This window comes from Magallana gigas, chromosome 2, assembly GCF_963853765.1.
Source record: "Magallana gigas chromosome 2, xbMagGiga1.1, whole genome shotgun sequence".
Lineage (NCBI taxonomy): Eukaryota > Metazoa > Mollusca > Bivalvia > Ostreida > Ostreidae > Magallana > Magallana gigas.
In genome coordinates, this window is record NC_088854.1 from 8,988,658 (window position 1) to 9,010,708 (window position 22,051).

The 22,051-nt window shown below is 36.6% G+C and overlaps 3 protein-coding genes across 6 annotated transcripts in view; all 3 read right to left on the reverse strand.

Annotated features, from left to right (window-relative positions):
- Positions 1–110: 110 nt before the first annotated feature.
- Positions 111–8,648, reverse strand: LOC105331167 (uncharacterized). The gene is made up of 11 exons (XM_066074881.1): positions 8,445–8,648; positions 7,808–7,881; positions 3,825–3,865; positions 2,672–2,740; positions 2,299–2,477; positions 1,977–2,154; positions 1,577–1,735; positions 1,313–1,445; positions 1,110–1,214; positions 839–934; positions 111–524 (listed from the first exon to the last, which is right to left on the reverse strand). The coding sequence occupies exons 4-11, from the start codon at positions 2,704–2,706 to the stop codon at positions 519–521; spliced, it is 891 nt and encodes a 296-aa protein (XP_065930953.1). The 5' UTR covers positions 2,707–2,740; positions 3,825–3,865; positions 7,808–7,881; positions 8,445–8,648; the 3' UTR covers positions 111–518.
- On the reverse strand, positions 6,559–18,553 carry LOC136272851 (mucin-2-like). Its single transcript, XM_066075627.1, has 7 exons — positions 18,549–18,553; positions 14,804–15,307; positions 13,805–14,677; positions 12,714–13,492; positions 11,409–11,416; positions 10,638–11,277; positions 6,559–6,563 (listed from the first exon to the last, which is right to left on the reverse strand). Exons 1-7 carry the CDS (start codon positions 18,551–18,553, stop codon positions 6,559–6,561), a joined length of 2,814 nt encoding a protein of 937 aa, XP_065931699.1.
- Positions 18,554–19,141: 588 nt separating this feature from the next.
- Positions 19,142–22,051, reverse strand: part of LOC105322521 (neurobeachin-like protein 1) — a 30,575-nt gene continuing 27,665 nt past the window's right edge. For all 4 annotated transcript variants that reach the window (XM_034446398.2, XM_066074890.1, XM_066074889.1 and 1 more), the window contains 3 exons: positions 20,861–21,022; positions 20,483–20,631; positions 19,142–20,108 (listed from right to left, as the gene is read on the reverse strand). In XM_034446398.2, the coding sequence (XP_034302289.2) occupies positions 19,967–20,108; positions 20,483–20,631; positions 20,861–21,022 (453 nt within the window). In that variant the 3' untranslated portion in view covers positions 19,142–19,966. The remainder of the gene's footprint in view (positions 20,109–20,482; positions 20,632–20,860; positions 21,023–22,051) is intronic.

Consider the following 22,051-nt stretch of genomic DNA (forward strand, 5'->3'; position numbering starts at 1 on the left):
GGTGGGGGGGGGGGGGGGGGTAAAGGCTAAAACTTTGACATGTTTAATATAGAGAGGATTTTGTGTTCCGCAAACACATAGAAAAAAGACCTTGTGAGATTTAAAAGATTTATTGCGTATTACAGAAAGTATTTGAAAAAGCCGAACATGTACACTCTGTTGTTGGCATTATTATGATTACTATACCTATTCAGACCCTGATGAAATTATTACACATTTAAACAACAATTTTGTAATTACATTTGTATGTCAATACATTTCCTTCCATCAAATATTTGTATCATTCTTGTAGAATTAATCAAACATCATCAAGAGTAAATTGAATATACTTGTTAATAGAATTCAGGCGATAGTTTTGTTTTCCAAGCTTATACTATCATATAATTTTATATTTTTAGTGTTCCAACGGTTAAGAATGATAACATTATGGTATATCTACACACTGTCAATTTGTTTCTAGGAAATACTTCGACCTCTGTGTGTTTCCACTTCCCATTTGCCAAGGATATACTGGTAGGTCATACCTGGAAAGCACCATAAATAATACAAATTTATACTTATTAATCATGTCCTTAAATACCTTTTATTCATATTTTGCATACTTCAAAGACATTAATTTTGCACATTGTAATTCCAGTTATAATTCAAAACTCGGGGTATAAGCTTTAATATCCATGCAGAGTTAAAACCAATTTTAGTGTCAAATCGATGCCTTGCTGTCTTAGCTTTTCTGATAATGATAGAATGAATAGTATAATAAATGAACCGTTAAGTTTTAAAACAGTTATTATGTATTTTCATTCAATGTATATATATAAGCGCTGAGGTGACTGTTCACCGTAATGCCGCTGTGACGGTGATCAATGGAGCTGTTGTATGGACTGAATACGTCTGTCACAGGGTCACTGAAAATCTTCGGCCGCTTAATGGAGATCTAAAAGTAGACATTGGTATGAGAGAGAGAGAGAGAGAGAGAGAGAGAGAGAGAGAGAGAGAGAGAGAGAGAGAGAGATGGTTAGTTGTAAAATTAGATTCATTATAATACTTCTATCTTGTTTTCAATAACAGTAAATCAGTAAAGGAGATTTGATTTTAATAGAATGCTTTACTGATGATAATTCTTTATCCCTGGGTTTAGGCAGACTAGACGCTGATCTCCTGGGTAAATACATCCTGGATTCCAAAATCTGAGCCTGGTGCCTTCTTTCGTAAATCTTAAAATATAAAAAATCATCATGTCGATAAAAGTGTTGGATGAATAGCAGTTGGCATTCCGTTTGAAGGTGTAGGGTGCATTTGATTTTTAATGTACCTGATTAGAAAAACCTGCAGCGTCTGAATACCAGCATGGATTATAATGTGAGAAGTAATTATAATCCAGATCACTATTCAACTCATTACTGATAAAATCGTCAGCTTCAACTTCATGAGATTTACTGAGATACCTAGAAAATAAATGTCTTTTTTTTAATTCAGTTAAGAAAATCTTTGCTAAGCATTTATAATTTTCTTTTCCATCATCAAGAACTAAATATGCAGACGATAGTGTAAAGGGTTTTGGAAAAAAGAAGGGTACCTGTGATCAGTCGATAGGCGCTTGCAGCAGACGATAAGAAGAAAGATGGCGACTAGCCCTGAAACGGTACCAACAGACAAACCAACAACAAACTCGACGCGTCCTGTCTTCTCCTCACACCAATGACCATAATACACAGTCATTATACTACTTCGACATCTTAAAAAAATATGTATCATATATTTTTTTTTCAAATCAACTTCATAAGTTCAATTAATTAATGATCTGGCATATATATACAGTCTGTGGCACCATTTTTTGCTGTACGAATGAGGTGTTCAATACTATTATCTCATTAAACACAGTCCTTTCTTGGTAACTTTTCATGCATTTTATTGTGTTTAATCTTTTGGTTTTCTAAACTTTTGTGTTTATATATACATGTATGCTTATATCTTACCTGCATGCAGTCTGATTGGCAATGATGTCAAAGTAACAGCGGCCTTCATTCTTACACGGTAACCTCGTTCTTTCTTTAGAACACTTGTGCTTGCATTCACCACTGTAAATCTGGGCATAGCAGTCATATCCCGGGTAACACCGTCTGACATTGGTCACTGCATCACACTCAGTCTTATCTATGTTGTTACAAAAAACATTATTTTTCAGGTAAAATGAGGATAGATGAGAAAATAACTGAGAGAGAGAGAGAGAGAGAGAGAGAGAGAGAGAGAGAGAGAGAGAGAGAGAGAGAGAGAGAGAGAGAGAACAAATAGACTGACTGTTTGTTTGATCCTCCAAACTCTTCGTTATAACGTCTGTTTGGTTGATTAAATATTTTACGGTCGTTTGGTTGATCTCTTGAATATTTTTGACAACGATTTTTTGAAAGTCTTGTAAGCTATCTTCTTTTCTCCTCAGTTCTTCGAGAGTCACATTTATTTCCGTATCTACACTGAACCTTTATTATAATAAATATAATAATTTAACAAACACATGGCACATTATGACATATATATATATATATATATATATATATATATATATATATATATATATATATATATATATATATATATATATATATATATATATATATATATATATATATATAAAACGACGAGAGTATTGCCAGAAACTGAACTGAATACAAACTCTGGTGTGTTCCTATATTTTACTGCTCCTCTCATATCTCGTCTTTGCCCGCCTTTCGACTTTTCGATGCTGTAAAATTCAAACGAATTTATAACTTTTTTTTCAAATTATAAAACCCCTACCCTATGGGGGGAGGTTTTTTTTTATTTGTTCGCAATTTTGGAGATTTAACTTTCGACCTCCAAACTGTGCCTGAAAAGTTAAGGAATTATGTGCATACATAATAAAACTATCAACGAACAAACCAAAATCCAGAAAAGTCAGGAGTCTGGCGTCGGAATAAGGCTTACTAGATTTAGAATCAATGTTAGTTTTGCCTTGGTGATCGTTCGTTCTGTCAATTTGTAAACAAGTTTGTTGATTTCATGTTAAAGCTATCATTTTAGAAATGGGGGTGGGGGTATCTCATCCAGAAAATCTCAAAAATAATAGGCGGGGGGGGGGGGGTCGTAAAACATGAAAATCCTAATCCGTGGGGGTTGGGGGGACGTATACCTATAACTCCAAATTCACTGCCAATTTCCTATTTTCACTTTGATTTGTTCAGATTCCAAAAAATTATGTGTGTGTGTGTGTGTGGGGGGGGGGGGGGGGGGGGGGGCTCCATGACAATTCAGTCAGTTTAACAAACATCAAACATGTTTGTTGCGCGAAAAATTGCCACCCAACGTCTTCCGATGCTACGTTCCGTGTGCCAGTGGGGCATGAATATTTTTAGAATAGCGCTTTTCGGCTTTCTTTTTATATGCCAGTCAAAAATTCGATTAAAAAAAAGTTCATAGATTCGAAAAGGTTTCAGATTCTATATAAAATAATATGCAAATTAGAATGTTTATATAGGAAGAAAGTGAGCGTCGGCCTTATATATTTTAAAAATTGAAACAAATTTGAAATGGGGAGGGGGGTCCATGTCTTTAGTGCCTGTGGTTGAATGGAGGAATTTCGTCTTTTGAACAGGAATAACACCTTCCCAAATATGAATACCATGTTTTCGACTACATTTGAAAACAACATTAGCTTGATAATGGAACAATTTACAGAAATAAAACCTCTCTCATATAAACTTTATATGTATGATGGATCTAGTTTCATGTATCTTTCCTTACCATGTTTACACGATCATATAACAGTTCATCGTCAATAAATGATCTACCTTATTGTTACGTCATATCCGGTGAATATGTGATCCTCGAGCTGTTAAGAAGAAAATAAAATCAGTCATTTAAAGACTCGGTCACAACTGGTCGTACATGTTTGGTGACCATACGTGTTCTACGGGTTTTGCCAGTCGTGGCTCCCGTTGCTGGTCGTAGCGTTGAAAATCGTGTTGAAGTGATAGAGAGTGCAACATAAGACAAACGGACGTAGGTGTCACGCACAGTTTTGTTTGGAGACAAGATGGCGCTCGCAATGTGCGATGCCCGTTTGAACCGTACTTGCGTCTAACGAGTATCGAGCAACAGACGTGCGTTTGTCATGCAAACAGCAGTAATACATGTAACATTTGCGTCGTAGATCACTTGCAAGTCAATCGTACCGACGTCTTTCTTCACAACAGTTGCACGGGCAACAATTAGTTATCACATTTGATAAAGACTTTTTTTAGACAAGTACTGAAATTGGCGTAAGCAAATCACAGGGGCCAAGCCCGTTTTAACATTAATTTCAATGTAACCATAAATAAAGAAAGGGGTCGAACTCTGACCCAGATAAAAAACTACCAGCTCGCTTCAAAAGCCTAATAAATCAATTATTTTTTATAACACTTGCAATATGCGTGTATTTTTCAAAAAAATGTCTAAGATACACTCATGCCGAATTTCAAGTTGATGGGTCTTAAAATAGCGAAGATATACGTCATTATTCTCTCGAATTCGCCAGTTTATTTTTACTCGGACATTTACCGGTCCAGGGCTCACGATGGGATTTTGCCTCTGACAACAGCAGTATTGCAACAAGTCGAGAAACATTCGCACTAATCTTTTAAAATCTCACATCAAATGCACGCTACTTACATCCTTAAATTCCGATAAAAATCCGTAAATACTCTCCAAACTTAACTTTTATTCTGCAGCAACATCAACTTCTGACCAGACCGGCCATTGTGATAGAAAATGTTAAACTCAATTTCATTGGTTAATATTCCTGATGGTCCAATCAGAATCAGTATTTCTCGAAGACGTCAAAATGGCTGGCCCTGTCAGAAGTCAATGTTTGGAGTATTTACGGAATTTTATCGGAATTTAAGGATGTAAGTAGCGTGCGTTTGATGTGAGATTTTAAAAGATTAGTGCGAATGTTTCTCGACTTGTTGCAATACTGCTGTTGTCAGAGGCAAAATCCCATCGTTAGCCCTGGACCGGTAAATGTCCGAGTAAAAATAAACTGGCGAATTCGAAAGAATAATGACGTATATCTCCGCTATTTTAAGACCCATCAACTAGAAATTCGGCATAAGTGTATCTTAGACATTATTTTTCTGAAAAATACACGCATATTGCAAGTGTTATAAAAAATAATTGATTTATTAGGCTTTTGAAGCGAGCTGGTAGTTTTTTTTATCTGGGTCAGAGTTCGACCCCTTTCTTTATTTATGGTTACATTGAAATTAATGTTAAAACGGGCTTGGCCCCTGTGAAGCAAATGAATGTTGAAACGTCAAAAGAACTCAAAGAAGTGGAATACTTTTATTCTGCAATTGCTGCTTTGATGAATTAAATAGCCAAACTGGACAACACAAATAAACAATGTTTTGAAAACATAGTTTATCTTTCATATCTGATACCATAAAAGATTGAAAATTTCTACGAAATCTTGAGGAAAGTCTAAAAAAAAAATCGAATTTTCAATTTTTTCCTGGCCAGTGTTATATAGTAAACTATTTGTTGAACTTTACAATATTATCGGAAAAGCTTCGACGAAACTTTCAATTAAAAGTAAGAATGCACATCGAATTATTTTGCATTCACAAATGTTATTATTCAAAGCGTGACACTATTTACACTTCAATCTACAATTTTTATTTTTTTTTGGGGGGGGGGGGGGTAATCTTATTTTGATAATAATCAATCAATCAAAATGAAGAAAGTACACTGCATGTTTCAAACATCCTCACGAAAATTACTTATATTACATTTATCTAACACTAGTAGTTTAATTAAACACTGTATGCCCAGTTTAGCACCTACAACAATGTTCTCTTGCAGGATTTGTTGGAGTTTGTTGTATATGGTTTTATTTAAAAATATCGTTATGCGCATTAATATCATTTGTCTTCTCGTCATGATCACTACGACAGTGTATGATTCTATCTTAGCACCCTTGCAAGCGAGGTGCTTGGGAAATCGTTTGTTTTTTCTCTACAAACTACTTCAATACCTAATTCCTATTGAATTCCATATATGACAACCAACTGCCAACTGCTTAATGCCAACTCCTAGTGCTCACTGCCAACTACTTACTGCCAATAATTATTGCGTTTTTTACCTCTTTATTTGGTCAAGCGATATTGTTACTAGTATCCACATGCGCACTTATTTGCTGCAAAGAATTTGCGCTTGGAATGATGGGTTATGAGTGACCGCCAATATTATCCATGGCTTTTAAAACGTGCTTTGACCACTTTGGTATGAGCATATTCATTTAAAACTCTACAGTGTAGGGGTGTGTGTTTAACATTTATGATTTTATTTTTACAGAAATTATGTTACTCCATTAAACGCTAAAAAACGTTATAAGGTTCCCAAAAGTTTCATATCCTCGTGCAACAGGCTTGGGAGCAATAGATTTAGATGCAACATTGTTTCTAAAGAACACTCGTTAGATGGAAAAAATGTGTTTGTTTTCTAATTATATGATTTTTCCGTGTATCCATTACTCTTTCAAGGTCATTCTGGATGACAGGAATGAAACAAAATCTCAAACATTCTACATGGATAGCATCAGACAAATCAAGAACTCCACTACATCTCATGTATTTCAAAAGTGGTGAACACGAATTAATGCACTCAAAGACTATGTGCGTGATGGGTTTTCATTCGTACTCGAATTGTTAATATGTGTTTTTTGTGTAAAATAAAATAAAGGCTATCAATCTCTTCATCCTCAAATAAATGTCTACACATGCGCTTAACCAAATAAAGAGTTAGAGAAAGCATTTGGCAGTAAGCAGTTGACAGTAAGCAGTAAACAGTTGGCAGTTAGCAGTAAACAGGCGGCAGTAAGCAGTAATCAGTTGGCAGCTGACAGTTGGCTGTCATATATGGAATTCCAAAAATTCCTTCTTGTTCTGTTTTTCTTCTTTCTTTTCCACCTTTTTTGTCGGAAAGAACGTATTTGTTTGTTAGGTTTTTGTTTTATGAGGGGAATTACTAGAAGCTTTCATTTGATTTTGATGAATGGTAAAACTGTCGATTCTCTCTACCTTATAGGGATTTTTCATTATGATTTTTTTTACACACAGCTTGTTTATGGCCAATTCCCACGCACCACGAGCACTTGGTGTACGCATGACGTAAGTTTGACGTACGTTAACTGTGCGTTCAATTTATTTGTTGATGGTGAGCACAAGCGACTTGTAGTCGCCGTACGCGAGATCTCCTTACGTCATTTGTGCAAGTCAAATCCTACGAATATTTTACGGGTTCCTTGAGTGATCATGAAGTGCAACTGCAGCGTACGTTCTCAGATCTCGCGAGGAAACCGTGGTGACTGTTGTGCATGTGCAACAGCCACTGTTCGTGCTTACGGGAAGCGTATGTCCTTCCAAAATCGTAAGATGCACTTGCGTTTCTCGCAAGATTTTCATTTAATTTCCCCCGTAGACAACCCGTAGAAGCACGTACAACCAGTTGACCGAGAAAAATGCCATTAATGTTACACAGTTGTGAAGGATATATAAAGTTCACCCACTTATTTACAAATTATAAAGGAAATTTTGATTCGTTTCTATAATTTTTGATACAAAATTTATTGCGCCTTTCTTCATGATCTGTTTTTTAGGCCGTGGAGTAAAAAAAACTACTAAGACAGTAATGAAGAGTAAAGAAACTTAATATAGCTGATGGCTCCAAATTGATTTATATTTATTATCCTTACAAGAAAGTAATTGTTTAAAAACTACTTTAAACTTTATACCTCTTTTTTCAGGTCGCTATAATTCAAACCAGTGAAGTTCAGCAGAAAAATGATCCGAAAAACAGCACCGGAAACTAAAAAAAATCATTCTGATTAAAATCAGATCTTTGATTGGCTCCGACAAAGTTCGATGTCGCTACAGACACTTTGTGTAGCGACATCGAATTTCTTGAAGTGGGTCAAAGATATGATTTTATTCAGATTAAAAAAAAATGTTAAATTTTTCATCAAGTTTCTTCTCAGCCTCGGAAGAGGGTGAACTAAGTTCCAGGACTTGTGCCCGATCCCAATTGTATATTAGTACAATAAAAATATGTTCATATCAATTTAAAAGTTCATCTTGTGACGACAAAACAGTTTTGTTAGTTTATAATTGGAAGTATTAAGGAGTTTCTAATATAGGATGATAAAATGTTCTTACAATTGTATTTCATAAATACTGACCATCTAAACTTTACATACTTTGACACTGTTTCTTTACGATATCCCTTTATTTTGAATACCTTTGCATTTTAAGATAATTATATTTAATGTTAACATATTTATCTCGATGCTATCAAATATGTGGTTAGTTACCATGAACTTTCATGGTATTACAACTGCCATTACGTGCATTATCAATAATCCAAATACATACCTATAAGCGGTTCGGAAGGGTATTCGTTACCTCCGTGACTTTCGGTTAGGGGTTGCCTTGTGACCTCGGACGAAGTTGTTGTAGTTGTGTCGGTCGAAGAAGCTGTTGTTTCACTGTGCGAATGTGTATTTGTGTCACTGGATAAGGTTGTTGTAGTTTTGTCACTGGGTGTAGATATTGTAGTTGTGTCACTGGGTGTAGATATTGTATTTGTGTCACTGGGTGTAGGTGATGTAGTTGTGTCACTGGTTGTAGGTGATGTAGTTGTGTCACTGGGTGTAGATATTGTATTTGTGTCACTGGGTGTAGATATTGTAGTTGTGTCACTGGGTGTAGGTGATGTAGTTGTGTCACTGGGTGTAGGTGATGTAGTTGTGTCACTGGGTGTAGGTGATGTCGTTGTGTCACTGGATGAAGGTGATGTAGATGTGTCACTGGGTGTAGGTATTGTAGTTGTGTCACTGGATAAGGTTGTTGTAGTTGTGTCACTGGGTGTAGGTGATGTAGTTGTGTCACTGGTTGTAGGTGATGTTGTTGTGTCACTGGGTGTAGATATTGTAGTTGTGTCACTGGGTGTAGATATTGTAGTTGTGTCACTGGTTGTAGGTGATGTACTTGTGTCACTGGGTGTAGATATTGTAGTTGTGTCACTGGGTGTAGATATTGTATTTGTGTCATTGGGTGTAGGTGATGTAGTTGTGTCACTGGGTGTAGGTATTGTAGTTGTGTCACTGGATAAGGTTGTTGTAGTTGTGTCACTGGGTGTAGGTGATGTAGTTGTGTCACTGGGTGTAGGTGATGTATTTATGTCACTGGGTGTATATATTGTATTTGTGTCACTGGGTGTAGATATTGTAGTTGTGTCACTGGGTGTAGATGATGTAGTTGTGTCACTGGGTGTAGATATTGTATTTGTGTCATTGGGTGTAGATATTGTAGTTGTGTCACTGGGTGTAGGTGATGTAGTTGTGTCACTGGATAAGGTTGTTGTAGTTGTGTCACTGGGTGTAGGTGATGTAGTTGTGTCACTGGGTGTAGGTATTGTTGTTGTGTCACTGGGTGTAGGTGATGTAGTTGTGTCACTGGGTGTAGATATTGTATTTGTATCACTGGGTGTAGATATTGTAGTTGTGTCACTGGGTGTAGGTGATGATGTACTTGTGTCACTGGATAAGGTTGTTGTAGTTGTGTCACTGGGTGTAGATATTGTAGTTGTGCCACTGGGTGTAGATATTGTATTTGTGTCACTGAGTGTAGATATTGTAGTTGTGTCACTGGGTGTAGGTGATGTAGTTGTGTCACTGGGTGTAGGTATTGTAGTTGTGTCACTGGGTGTAGGTATTGTAGTTGTGTCACTGGATAAGGTTGTTGTAGTTGTGTCACTGGGTGTAGGTAATGTAGTTTTGTCACTGGTTGTAGATATTGTAGTTTTGTCACTGGGTGTAGATATTGTATTTGTGTCACTGGGTGTAGATATTGTATTTGTGTCACTTGGTGTAGATATTGTAGTTGTGTCACTGGGTAAAGGTGATGTAGTTGTGTCACTGGTTGTAGGTGATGTTGTTGTGTCACTGGGTGTAGATATTGTAGTTGTGTCACTGGGTGTAGATATTGTAGTTGTGTCACTGGGTGTAGGTGATGTAGTTGTGTCACTGGGTGTAGATATTGTATTTGTGTCACTGGGTGTAGATATTGTAGTTGTGTCACTGGGTGTAGATATTGTATTTGTGTCACTTGGTGTAGATATTGTAGTTGTGTCACTGGGTAAAGGTGATGTAGTTGTGTCACTGGTTGTAGGTGATATTGTTGTGTCACTGGGTGTAGATATTGTAGTTGTGTCACTGGGTGTAGATATTGTAGTTGTGTCACTGGGTGTAGGTGATGTAGTTGTGTCACTGGGTGTAGATATTGTATTTGTGTCACTGGGTGTAGATATTGTAGTTGTGTCACTGGGTGTAGATATTGTATTTGTGTCACTTGGTGTAGATATTGTAGTTGTGTCACTGGGTAAAGGTGATGTAGTTGTGTCACTGGTTGTAGGTGATGTTGTTGTGTCACTGGGTGTAGATATTGTAGTTGTGTCACTGGGTGTAGATATTGTAGTTGTGTCACTGGGTGTAGGTGATGTAGTTGTGTCACTGGGTGTAGATATTGTATTTGTGTCACTGGGTGTAGATATTGTAGTTGTGTCACTTGGTGTAGATATTGTAGTTGTGTCACTGGGTGTAGGTGATGTAGTTGTGTCACTGTGTGTAGGTGATGTAGTTGTTTCACTGTGCGAATGTGTATTTGTGTCACTGGATAAGGTTGTTGTAGTTTTGTCACTGGGTGTAGGTATTGTAGTTGTGTCACTGGGTGTAGATATTGTAGTTGTGTCACTGGGTGTAGATATTGTAGTTGTGTCACTGGGTGTAGATATTGTATTTGTGTCACTGGATAAGGTTGTTGTAGTTTTGTCACTGGGTGTAGATATTGTAGTTGTGTCACTGGGTGTAGGTGATGTAGTTGTGTCACTTGGTGTAGATATTGTATTTGTGTCACTGGGTGTAGATTTTGTATTTGTGTCACTGGGTGTAGATATTGTAGTTGTGTCACTTGGTGTAGATATTGTAGTTGTGTCACTGGTTGTAGGTGATGTAGTTGTGTCACTGGGTGTAGATATTGTAGTTATGTCACTGGGTGTTGATGTTGTAGTTTTGTCACTGGGTGTAGGTGATGTAGTTGTGTCACTGGGTGAAGGTGATGTAGTTGTGTCACTGGGTGAAGGTGATGTAGTTGTGTCACTGGTTGTAGATATTGTAGTTGTGTCACTGGGTGTAGGTGATGTAGTTGTGTCACTTGGTGTAGATATTGTATTTGTGTCACTGGGTGTAGATATTGTATTTGTGTCACTTGGTGTAGATATTGTAGTTGTGTCACTGGGTGAAGGTGATGTAGTTGTGTCACTGGTTGTAGGTGATGTACTTGTGTCACTGGGTGTAGATATTGTAGTTGTGTCACTGGGTGTAGATATTGTATTTGTGTCATTGGGTGTAGGTGATGTAGTTGTGTCACTGGGTGTAGGTATTGTAGTTGTGTCACTGGATAAGGTTGTTGTAGTTGTGTCACTGGGTGTAGGTGATGTAGTTGTGTCACTGGGTGTAGGTGATGTATTTATGTCACTGGGTGTATATATTGTATTTGTGTCACTGGGTGTAGATATTGTAGTTGTGTCACTGGGTGTAGATGATGTAGTTGTGTCACTGGGTGTAGATATTGTATTTGTGTCATTGGGTGTAGATATTGTAGTTGTGTCACTGGGTGTAGGTGATGTAGTTGTGTCACTGGATAAGGTTGTTGTAGTTGTGTCACTGGGTGTAGGTGATGTAGTTGTGTCACTGGGTGTAGGTATTGTTGTTGTGTCACTGGGTGTAGGTGATGTAGTTGTGTCACTGGGTGTAGATATTGTATTTGTATCACTGGGTGTAGATATTGTAGTTGTGTCACTGGGTGTAGGTGATGTAGTTGTGTCACTGGATAAGGTTGTTGTAGTTGTGTCACTGGGTGTAGATATTGTAGTTGTGCCACTGGGTGTAGATATTGTATTTGTGTCACTGAGTGTAGATATTGTAGTTGTGTCACTGGGTGTAGGTGATGTAGTTTTGTCACTGGGTGTAGATATTGTAGTTGTGTCACTGGGTGTAGGTATTGTAGTTGTGTCACTGGATAAGGTTGTTGTAGTTTTGTCACTGTGTGTAGGTGATGTAGTTGTGTCACTGGTTGTAGATATTGTATTTGTGTCACTGGGTGTAGATATTGTATTTGTGTCACTTGGTGTAGATATTGTAGTTGTGTCACTGGGTAAAGGTGATGTAGTTGTGTCACTGGTTGAAGGTGATGTTGTTGTGTCACTGGGTGTAGATATTGTAGTTGTGTCACTGGGTGTAGATATTGTAGTTGTGTCACTGGGTGTAGGTGATGTAGTTGTGTCACTGGGTGTAGATATTGTATTTGTGTCACTGGGTGTAGATATTGTAGTTGTGTCACTGGGTGTAGATATTGTATTTGTGTCACTTGGTGTAGATATTGTAGTTGTGTCACTGGGTAAAGGTGATGTAGTTGTGTCACTGGTTGTAGGTGATGTTGTTGTGTCACTGGGTGTAGATATTGTAGTTGTGTCACTGGGTGTAGATATTGTAGTTGTGTCACTGGGTGTAGGTGATGTAGTTGTGTCACTGGGTGTAGATATTGTATTTGTGTCACTGGGTGTAGATATTGTAGTTGTGTCACTTGGTGTAGATATTGTAGTTGTGTCACTGGGTGTAGGTGATGTAGTTGTGTCACTGTGTGTAGGTGATGTAGTTGTTTCACTGTGCGAATGTGTATTTGTGTCACTGGATAAGGTTGTTGTAGTTTTGTCACTGGGTGTAGGTATTGTAGTTGTGTCACTAGGTGTAGATATTGTAGTTGTGTCACTGGGTGTAGATATTGTAGTTGTGTCACTGGGTGTAGATATTGTATTTGTGTCACTGGATAAGGTTGTTGTGGTTTTGTCACTGGGTGTAGATATTGTAGTTGTGTCACTGGGTGTAGGTGATGTAGTTGTGTCACTTGGTGTAGATATTGTATTTGTGTCACTGGGTGTAGATTTTGTATTTGTGTCACTGGGTGTAGATATTGTAGTTGTGTCACTTGGTGTAGGTATTGTAGTTGTGTCACTGGTTGTAGGTGATGTAGTTGTGTCACTGGGTGTAGATATTGTAGTTATGTCACTGGGTGTTGATGTTGTAGTTTTGTCACTGGGTGTAGGTGATGTAGTTGTGTCACTGGGTGAAGGTGATGTAGTTGTGTCACTGGGTGAAGGTGATGTAGTTGTGTCACTGGTTGTAGATATTGTAGTTGTGTCACTGGGTGTAGGTGATGTAGTTGTGTCACTTGGTGTAGATATTGTAGTTATGTCACTGGGTGTTGATGTTGTAGTTTTGTCACTGGGTGTAGGTGATGTAGTTGTGTCACTGGGTGAAGGTGATGTAGTTGTGTCACTGGGTGAAGGTGATGTAGTTGTGTCACTGGTTGTAGATATTGTAGTTGTGTCACTGGGTGTAGGTGATGTAGTTGTGTCACTTGGTGTAGATATTGTATTTGTGTCACTGGGTGTAGATATTGTATTTGTGTCACTTGGTGTAGATATTGTAGTTGTGTCACTGGGTAAAGGTGATGTAGTTGTGTCACTGGTTGTAGGTGATGTTGTTGTGTCACTGGGTGTAGATATTGTAGTTGTGTCACTGGGTGTAGATATTGTAGTTGTGTCACTGGGTGTAGGTGATGTAGTTGTGTCACTGGGTGTAGATATTGTATTTGTGTCACTGGGTGTAGATATTGTAGTTGTGTCACTTGGTGTAGATATTGTAGTTGTGTCACTGGGTGTAGGTGATGTAGTTGTGTCACTGTGTGTAGGTGATGTAGTTGTTACACTGTGCGAATGTGTATTTGTGTCACTGGATAAGGTTGTTGTAGTTTTGTCACTGGGTGTAGGTATTGTAGTTGTGTCACTGGGTGTAGATATTGTAGTTGTGTCACTGGGTGTAGATATTGTAGTTGTGTCACTGGGTGTAGATATTGTATTTGTGTCACTGGATAAGGTTGTTGTAGTTTTGTCACTGGGTGTAGATATTGTAGTTGTGTCACTGGGTGTAGGTGATATAGTTGTGTCACTTGGTGTAGATATTGTATTTGTGTCACTGGGTGTAGATTTTGTATTTGTGTCACTGGGTGTAGATATTGTAGTTGTGTCACTTGGTGTAGATATTGTAGTTGTGTCACTGGTTGTAGGTGATGTAGTTGTGTCACTGGGTGTAGATATTGTAGTTATGTCACTGGGTGTTGATGTTGTAGTTTTGTCACTGGGTGTAGGTGATGTAGTTGTGTCACTGGGTGAAGGTGATGTAGTTGTGTCACTGGGTGAAGGTGATGTAGTTGTGTCACTGGTTGTAGATATTGTAGTTGTGTCACTGGTTGTAGGTGATGTAGTTGTGTCACTGGGTGTAGGTATTGTAGTTTTGTCACTGGGTGTAGATATTGTAGTTGTGTCACTTGGTGTAGATATTGTAGTTGTGTCACTGGGTGAAAGTGATGTATTTGTGTCACTGGGTGTAGATATTGTATTTGTGTCACTGGGTGTAGATGTTGTAGTTGTGTCACTGGGTGTAGTTATTGTAGTTGTGTCACTGGGTGTAGATATTGTAGTTGTGTCACTGGGTGAAAGTGATGTATTTGTGTCACTGGGTGTAGATATTGTATTTGTGTCACTGGGTGTAGATGTTGTAGTTGTGTCACTGGGTGTAGTTATTGTAGTTGTGTCACTGGGTGTAGATATTGTAGTTGTGTCACTGGGTGAAAGTGATGTAGTTGTGTCACTGGGTGTAGGTAATGTAGTTTTGTCACTGGTTGTAGATATTGTAGTTTTGTCACTGGGTGTAGATATTGTATTTGTGTCACTGGGTGTAGATATTGTAGTTGTGTCACTGGGTGTAGGTGATGTAGTTGTGTCACTGGGTGTAGGTATTGTAGTTGTGTCACGGGGTGTAAGTGATGTAATTGTGTCACTGGTTGTAGATATTGTAGTTTTGTCACTGGGTGTAGATATTGTATTTGTGTCACTTGTGTCACTTGGTGTAGATATTGTAGTTGTGTCACTGGGTGTAGGTGATGTAGTTGTGTCACTGGATAAGGTTGTTGTAGTTTTGTCACTGGGTGTAGATATTGTATTTGTGTCCTTTGGTGTAGATATTGCATTTGTGTCATTGGGTGTAGGTGATGTAGTTGTGTCACTGGGTGTAGGTATTGTAGTTGTGTCACTGGGTGTAGATATTGTAGTTGTGTCACTGGGTGTAGGTGATGTAGTTGTGTCACTGGGTGTAGGTGATGTAGTTGTGTCACTGGGTGAAGGTGATGTAGTTGTGTCACTGGGTGAAGGTGATGTAGTTGTGTCACTGGGTGAAGGTGATGTAGTTGTGTCACTGGGTGAAGGTGATGTAGTTATGTCACTGGGTGAAGGTGATGTAGTTGTGTCAATGGGTGTAGGTAATGTAGTTGTGTCACTGGTTGTAGGTGATGTAGTTGTGTCACTGGGTGTAGATGTTGTATTTGTGTCACTGGGTGTAGATATTGTAGTTGTGTCACTGGTTGTAGGTGATGTAGTTGTGTCACTGGGTGTAGATATTGTAGTTGTGTCACTGGGTGTAGATATTGTAGTTGTGTCATTGGGTGAAAGTGATGTAGTTGTGTCACTGGGTGAAGGTGATGTAGTTGTGTCATTGGGTGAAAGTGATGTAGTTGTGTCACTGGGTGTAGGTATTGTATTTGTGTCACTGGGTGTAGGTGATGTCGTTGTGTCACTGGGTGTTGATGTTGTAGTTGTGTCACTGGGTGTAGATATTGTAGTTATGTCACTGGGTGTTGATGTTGTAGTTTTGTCACTGGGTGTAGGTGATGTAGTTGTGTCACTGGGTGAAGGTGATGTAGTTGTGTCACTGGGTGAAGGTGATGTAGTTGTGTCACTGGGTGTTGATGTTGTAGTTTTGTCACTAGCTGTAGGTATTGTAGTTGTGTCACTGGGTGTAGATATTGTAGTTGTGTCACTGGATGAAGGTGATGTCGTTGTGTCACTGGGTGAAGGTGATGTAGTTGTGTCACTGGGTGTATATATTGTAGTTGTGTCACTGGGTGTTGATGTTGTAGTTTTGTCACTGGGTGTAGGTATTGTAGTTGTGTCACTGGGTGTAGGTGATGTAGTTGTGTCACTGGGTGTAGATATTGTAGTTGTGTCACTGGGTGTAGATATTATATTTGTGTCACTGGGTGTAGATATTGTAGTTGTGTTACTGGGTGTAGATGTAGAAGTTGTGTCAGTTGATGTTGGTGTTGTGTTTGTGTCATTGGATAAAGTTGTTGTTGCTGTTTCATTGAATGAAAAAGTTGCTGTAGCTGTAACACCGAGAAACTTTGTTGTTGCTATTTCACTGGATGAAATTGTTGTGTCAATGGATAAAGTAGTTGTAGCGGTATCATTTGCTGTTGTATTTGTATACCCATTTGTATTTGTCGGTTGTTGCTGAATATTGGAAACGGAAGTTGACGTTGGAAAGTGGATTGTGGTCAGGGCAAGAAAGCCAAATAGAGCTACAACAATGAACAAGTTTGTATCATATCTTTGATTTTACAATAAAAACTACCACTCTTCTTTTGAAGTTTTGCTACACCTGAATTTTACATTTAATTTAGTCTATATTCTGCATTAATTTTGAAAGAATTACAAGAAATTGTAAACTTACAGGAATCATCGACACGAATCAGTGGGGATTTAAATGTCTATTACCTCGAAATGCTACAGGTTCGAACATAAATTGATTACTTAAATATTGCAAGATATATTACATTGAGAGTTGGAAAACATATCTATTCCGGCCAAAACAAAACTTACAGGATTTCTAAAACGGACAATGGCGGACAATGAGGGATAAATTAAACCGATAAATAGTTAAAATGGAAATGCATATCATATTTGTTTTTTTATACAGTCAGGTATATTAGTTATACTGTGTATCATAAAATATGAACAGAAAATAGTGTGTATATAGCAGAAATAAACATATAATCATTATTGTTTTAAAAAATAAAAGTAAATCAGTAGAATATTTTGAACTCAAAACCTGTATGTCTATATTCACTAATCCAGAACGAAACCAGTGCGCCATGCGAGCCTTTATCATATGCGGTATAAAGCGTAACGCAGTGGCTAACGGATCTGTAGGTCATGAGTCATGAGTTCGAATCCCGCTTGGGATTTAAAAATTTTTACCATTCCAAAAATTTTTAAAACGTATTTTTTGGTTAAATACATGTATTGTGAAATTTAACAACACTAAACAGGTGAAAGTATTTCAATCATGATGTACTTTAATCTACATTAATATTGGCAGATGTCACCAACCACCTTAAAACAAGATTGTTATGTCTAGATTTTTTTATATTATCCTCCAAAAATATTTTGAAAAGTACATAATTGGTAAAAGTAGTAGAGTAAACCCAGAGACAAAAAAAAATCATTTAAAACAGCTTAAAATAAGTACGATTTGCATCAATTGCGCATATTTAGACCCATATTATGATAAAAACCTTTTGTATTTCAGATATTTTCTAACCCACTCCGCGTCCAAAAGAAACAAAATAACCGTTATAATTCGAAAAATCTGCAAAAAATAATCGGTGAAATTTTCACTCTCCCTTTGCGCCCAGATTCTTGTTGAATCTACATCTTGAGCGCCCACTTTCTTTGATCTAATATGGCCCAATTTTTTACTTTAAGATAACACACTTACCTGTAATAATTTCCATATTTTCCCCCCAATTAAATTGGGGTTTTTTTTTTACAATTAGTAGATTTAATCCCCAACTTTCTTGCTTTAGGTACTGCCACCCTTTCCTGGGTTGTCTTTCAGACAAAAGACACGACCCGCAAACAGAAGTAACATTCAACGATGTAAGGTAATAAATAGCTCTTTGACTTGTTTTAACCATTGGGCCCTCTTTTAATTTTTTTATTTCTTTTCTGTAAGTAGTGATGACATAACTTGCCTACTTGATTATATCTTGGATTTTAGTCATGACATGTATATATTCTTAACTAATACATTGTGTTTTACAAAGCTTAGAAACAATCAAATATATCACTGGTATACATATCACTTGACAATGATACTTTTATTACAGTACTTCAAGGTAATTTATCTTGTCTTGTGAAGCCGTAGCGACATCGTTGTTACACATTGTATGAAAAAGTTAGACGTGTTTCAATAATCATACATTTTAAGTCACAATTTTGTTCATTACTTTGAGACATCTGTTGTCAACGTTGGATTTCAATGTGGATTCGTTTTTCTACATTTCAGATTTATTTTGTCATTCTCTCCTACAGAAATTTATTTTCATAATTTTAAAGTTGTGAAACAAGTACGCCCTTTGTGAGGATGTCACTAGTGTTGTGTGGTTTAGCTTAATAAAACTGAGTAACAGTTACTCAGAAATTAATCAATAGTGCCTCTGTTGGAATTAACCAAACCATACCTCATGTTGTTGGCCTTTTCCTGTTTGCTATCAATGTAAACCAACTGTTTGAATTAATTCAAATATTAAATTTTGTATTACATAATTTTAACTTTTTTAGTTTGTGTTTCTTTGCTTCAAAACAAACCAATCTTTCCCTTGAGTCAATAAAGGTGCAGGAATGAGACTTTTTAAATAAATGAATGTATAGGTGCGGTGGCCAAAGGTACACAAAACCGGTTTCTGATAAGAAAGGAGTCCAACTGTTAGAGTTTTAAGATACAGCAGTGCTGGACTGCTTCATGTTTGAATGTATTTTACGATAAATGCTAAACCTGTAAAAGTGGTAAATCTACTCCAGTAGGCAAGATAGTTTCAATGGGAAAAACTGCATGATTGTGGAATGGGGGAAATTCTATTAAAAACAAGATTTCCTTAAAGAATTTTTTATCCAAATCATATTTTTGGGGGGAAATAGCAATTGTTTTGTCAATCTTGGGTGGGAAAAAGACCGTTAGCTGTATGGGATATTTTTGAACACCATAAGTATATTTCTAAACCATCAATCTGATAATTCACTGAAAGAATATTTGATAATAAAATCAACTTGTGTGTATCAGGGAAAAATCTTTATTGCATTTAAAGTTGTACCACATCTCAACATTGTCTGAGTCAAACATTGTCAAACAAAAATAGATAAAATTTCAAATCATTTTTTCATAAACTGTTATTATTCAAATGCTTCAAGTGTTTGGCTGATTTTGGAATTCCTAGCACCAACCACATTTAAAGGCTATAAAATACTGCTACCAATAACAGTGAATATAAAATATTTAAAAAATCTGAGGAGACAAGGCATTGTGTATATATATAACAACAACATCAAAATACAATTAATAAATAAAATAAATATAATAATTAGAGTATATCAATACAGATATGTCACAACAATTCATTGTTGTCCGATTAAACTGTCATTATCTTGAATATAAATATATGTTGTGCATGATAAGAAAATGGTCACTAACAGATAAATCACCTTTGAATCTTACAATTTGGCAAACATATCACATTCAATTGAGTACAACAGATAAAAATCTCAATTTGTTTGTGTTGTTGGAAAAAAAAAATATACCAAAAAGTCTCCCATCAAAAAAGCAATTATTAAAAAATGACATAAACCTTGTGTACCCCCAGCGTTATAATTGGCATAAAGATAATAATGTTGTAGTGAAATCCAAATACAACAAAGAATACAACAAAGAATAAACATTGTTCGTTTAGATATCAAATCAGTCACCTTGGAGGTGAAAGTAAATGCTTTATCATTACATGTGTACATGTACAAACACAGTTAAGGCATCCAGATTGGTTTTTTTTTCATGACTTCTTTTTATAAAAGATCTGTTCAGTTTTAAACCCCATGGATGGCATCTCCTTCATCGTATTTCGGAGCGATTTTTCACACCTATGATGATCAGCTTCCCGTCTCGGAGACCAGCGAAGATGTGGCTGTTGCTGGTAGTGATGGCGAGGGAGTGGACCGGCACGTGTAGAGGAAGGACCGTCAGCTGTCGCAATCTGTGGGGAAACAACATTCATGTATCAATGACTATTACATCGTTAATGCACATGTTAATATTAATAATATAAAAATATATAATATCAAAATTCAAATGTAAAATAGACTCTCATATTGTAATCATAAATAGCAAAATCCATCTAATAGCTCAGTTCTATTTCTACTGGTAAATGCTAATCTATCAAATACGTGAAGAATATTTCTGAAATCTTGTATCCTTTGGTTAAGTACAGTTCTCTTGCTGTTGTACTTGAAATGAACTTGATATATTATCTTTAATGATGGGTTTACCTGACATTGCTGTAATACTAATTTGTCATGTATAATAAACATGGCAACTAATTGTATAATCACGCTACATGAAGACTCTTACCCAAACGTTTCCCAGATACAGAGCTGTCCCTGACTGTCCCCTGTCACCAGGTGATCGCCAACATTGATCACATGACCCAGTCCATGATTCACCCTCTCTGTGCATAAGTGTTGTCCGTTGATCGAATAAAGATGGAGGGAAAATCTCTCCTATAAATCACATCAAAATCATAAAACAAGATTGCTGAAAATTTAAAGGTTTCAAAACAAGTCTGCCTATAACAAAAATCTTTTTTGAAGATGAAACAAGAAAATTCTCCATTTTCATAAAATAACTTCAAAATTATTCCCTAGTACTAGTTACATGAAGTAAGTTTTACAAAAGTATGGGATGAAAAAAACTGTTAAGAAACACATAAATGACAAAGTTAGATCATACCTTAGGTTCTATTGGCAGTGTCTCATGACAATATAGAACAATTCGACCCATGTCATCCATTACCATATGAGGAATATTTAGCGTGTATCCCATGGTGCACGGTGGTCGTAGGGTCCTCATATAGAGTCCCCTACGAACTGTGTGTATAATCACAGTGCCATCCTGGAAAATAAAACCAAGTATTTGTAGATCTATGCTGAAAATGTACTCTACATATATTAGAAACTAGAAAACTGACCAGTCAGGAAGGGCCCCGCTATGACAATTAATATAGAGAAGTGAAAAAAACTTTGAATTCCATCCTCTTTATATTAACAATGATGAAAAATAAATGCCCGGCATAAGATGTAAAGAACTGCAATATATATAAGGTGGTAAAAAAAAAGATATGAAAAATTATAAGTAACAACTGTATTTTTAAATTTCAAGATAATTCCTGAATGTCCAAAAACTCTAAATAGTAACCTTGTACCTGCATAAAACAGGGATAACCTCATGTCATATAAAAAAAACGAAATTAAATGTTTATTTGAAAAAAGATTTAAACAGGTGTTTTATAAAATGCAAGCCTTCAGTGAATGCAAATACATTGTATCACCCAGGGTTGACCTCAACTTCAAAACAAACATCAGTTGCAGACAAAGGTATTCATTAATCTTCATATGACAGATAGAGATAAGCCTCTAAATTTTCTGCAGCAGGCAAGATAATTAATCCCAGGGGATTAATTGTTCTGCTCTCTCATCCTTTTCTTCTAAATTTACAATAAGATTTTTTTTTCAGAAATGACAGAATGGGGTTATTATCTGATTACCTGTTAAAATTAACAGCATAAAGGCAGAAAAAAATAAAATTAATAATTAAAAAATAAAATAGTGAAAAAGGATATATTAATATATATCTTGATTTTAGAATTCAATAAAATTATCATAAATCATTGTGTACGGTATTTTAACCAAAATAAAGTATGAATATTATATATTTTAAATCCATATTTCAAAGAATGTACACAATACTACACATCATTCAAAATTGACCTTAACTTCAAAACAAAGTTAATTTGCAGACACAGGCAGTGCAGTAATTAATCTCAATGTGACAGATAACGATAAAGCTTAGGATTTTCTTCCTGTGGAAGGTTAATTAATCCCAAAGGACAAATATTGCACAGCCTTCCAAGTATACAATGGT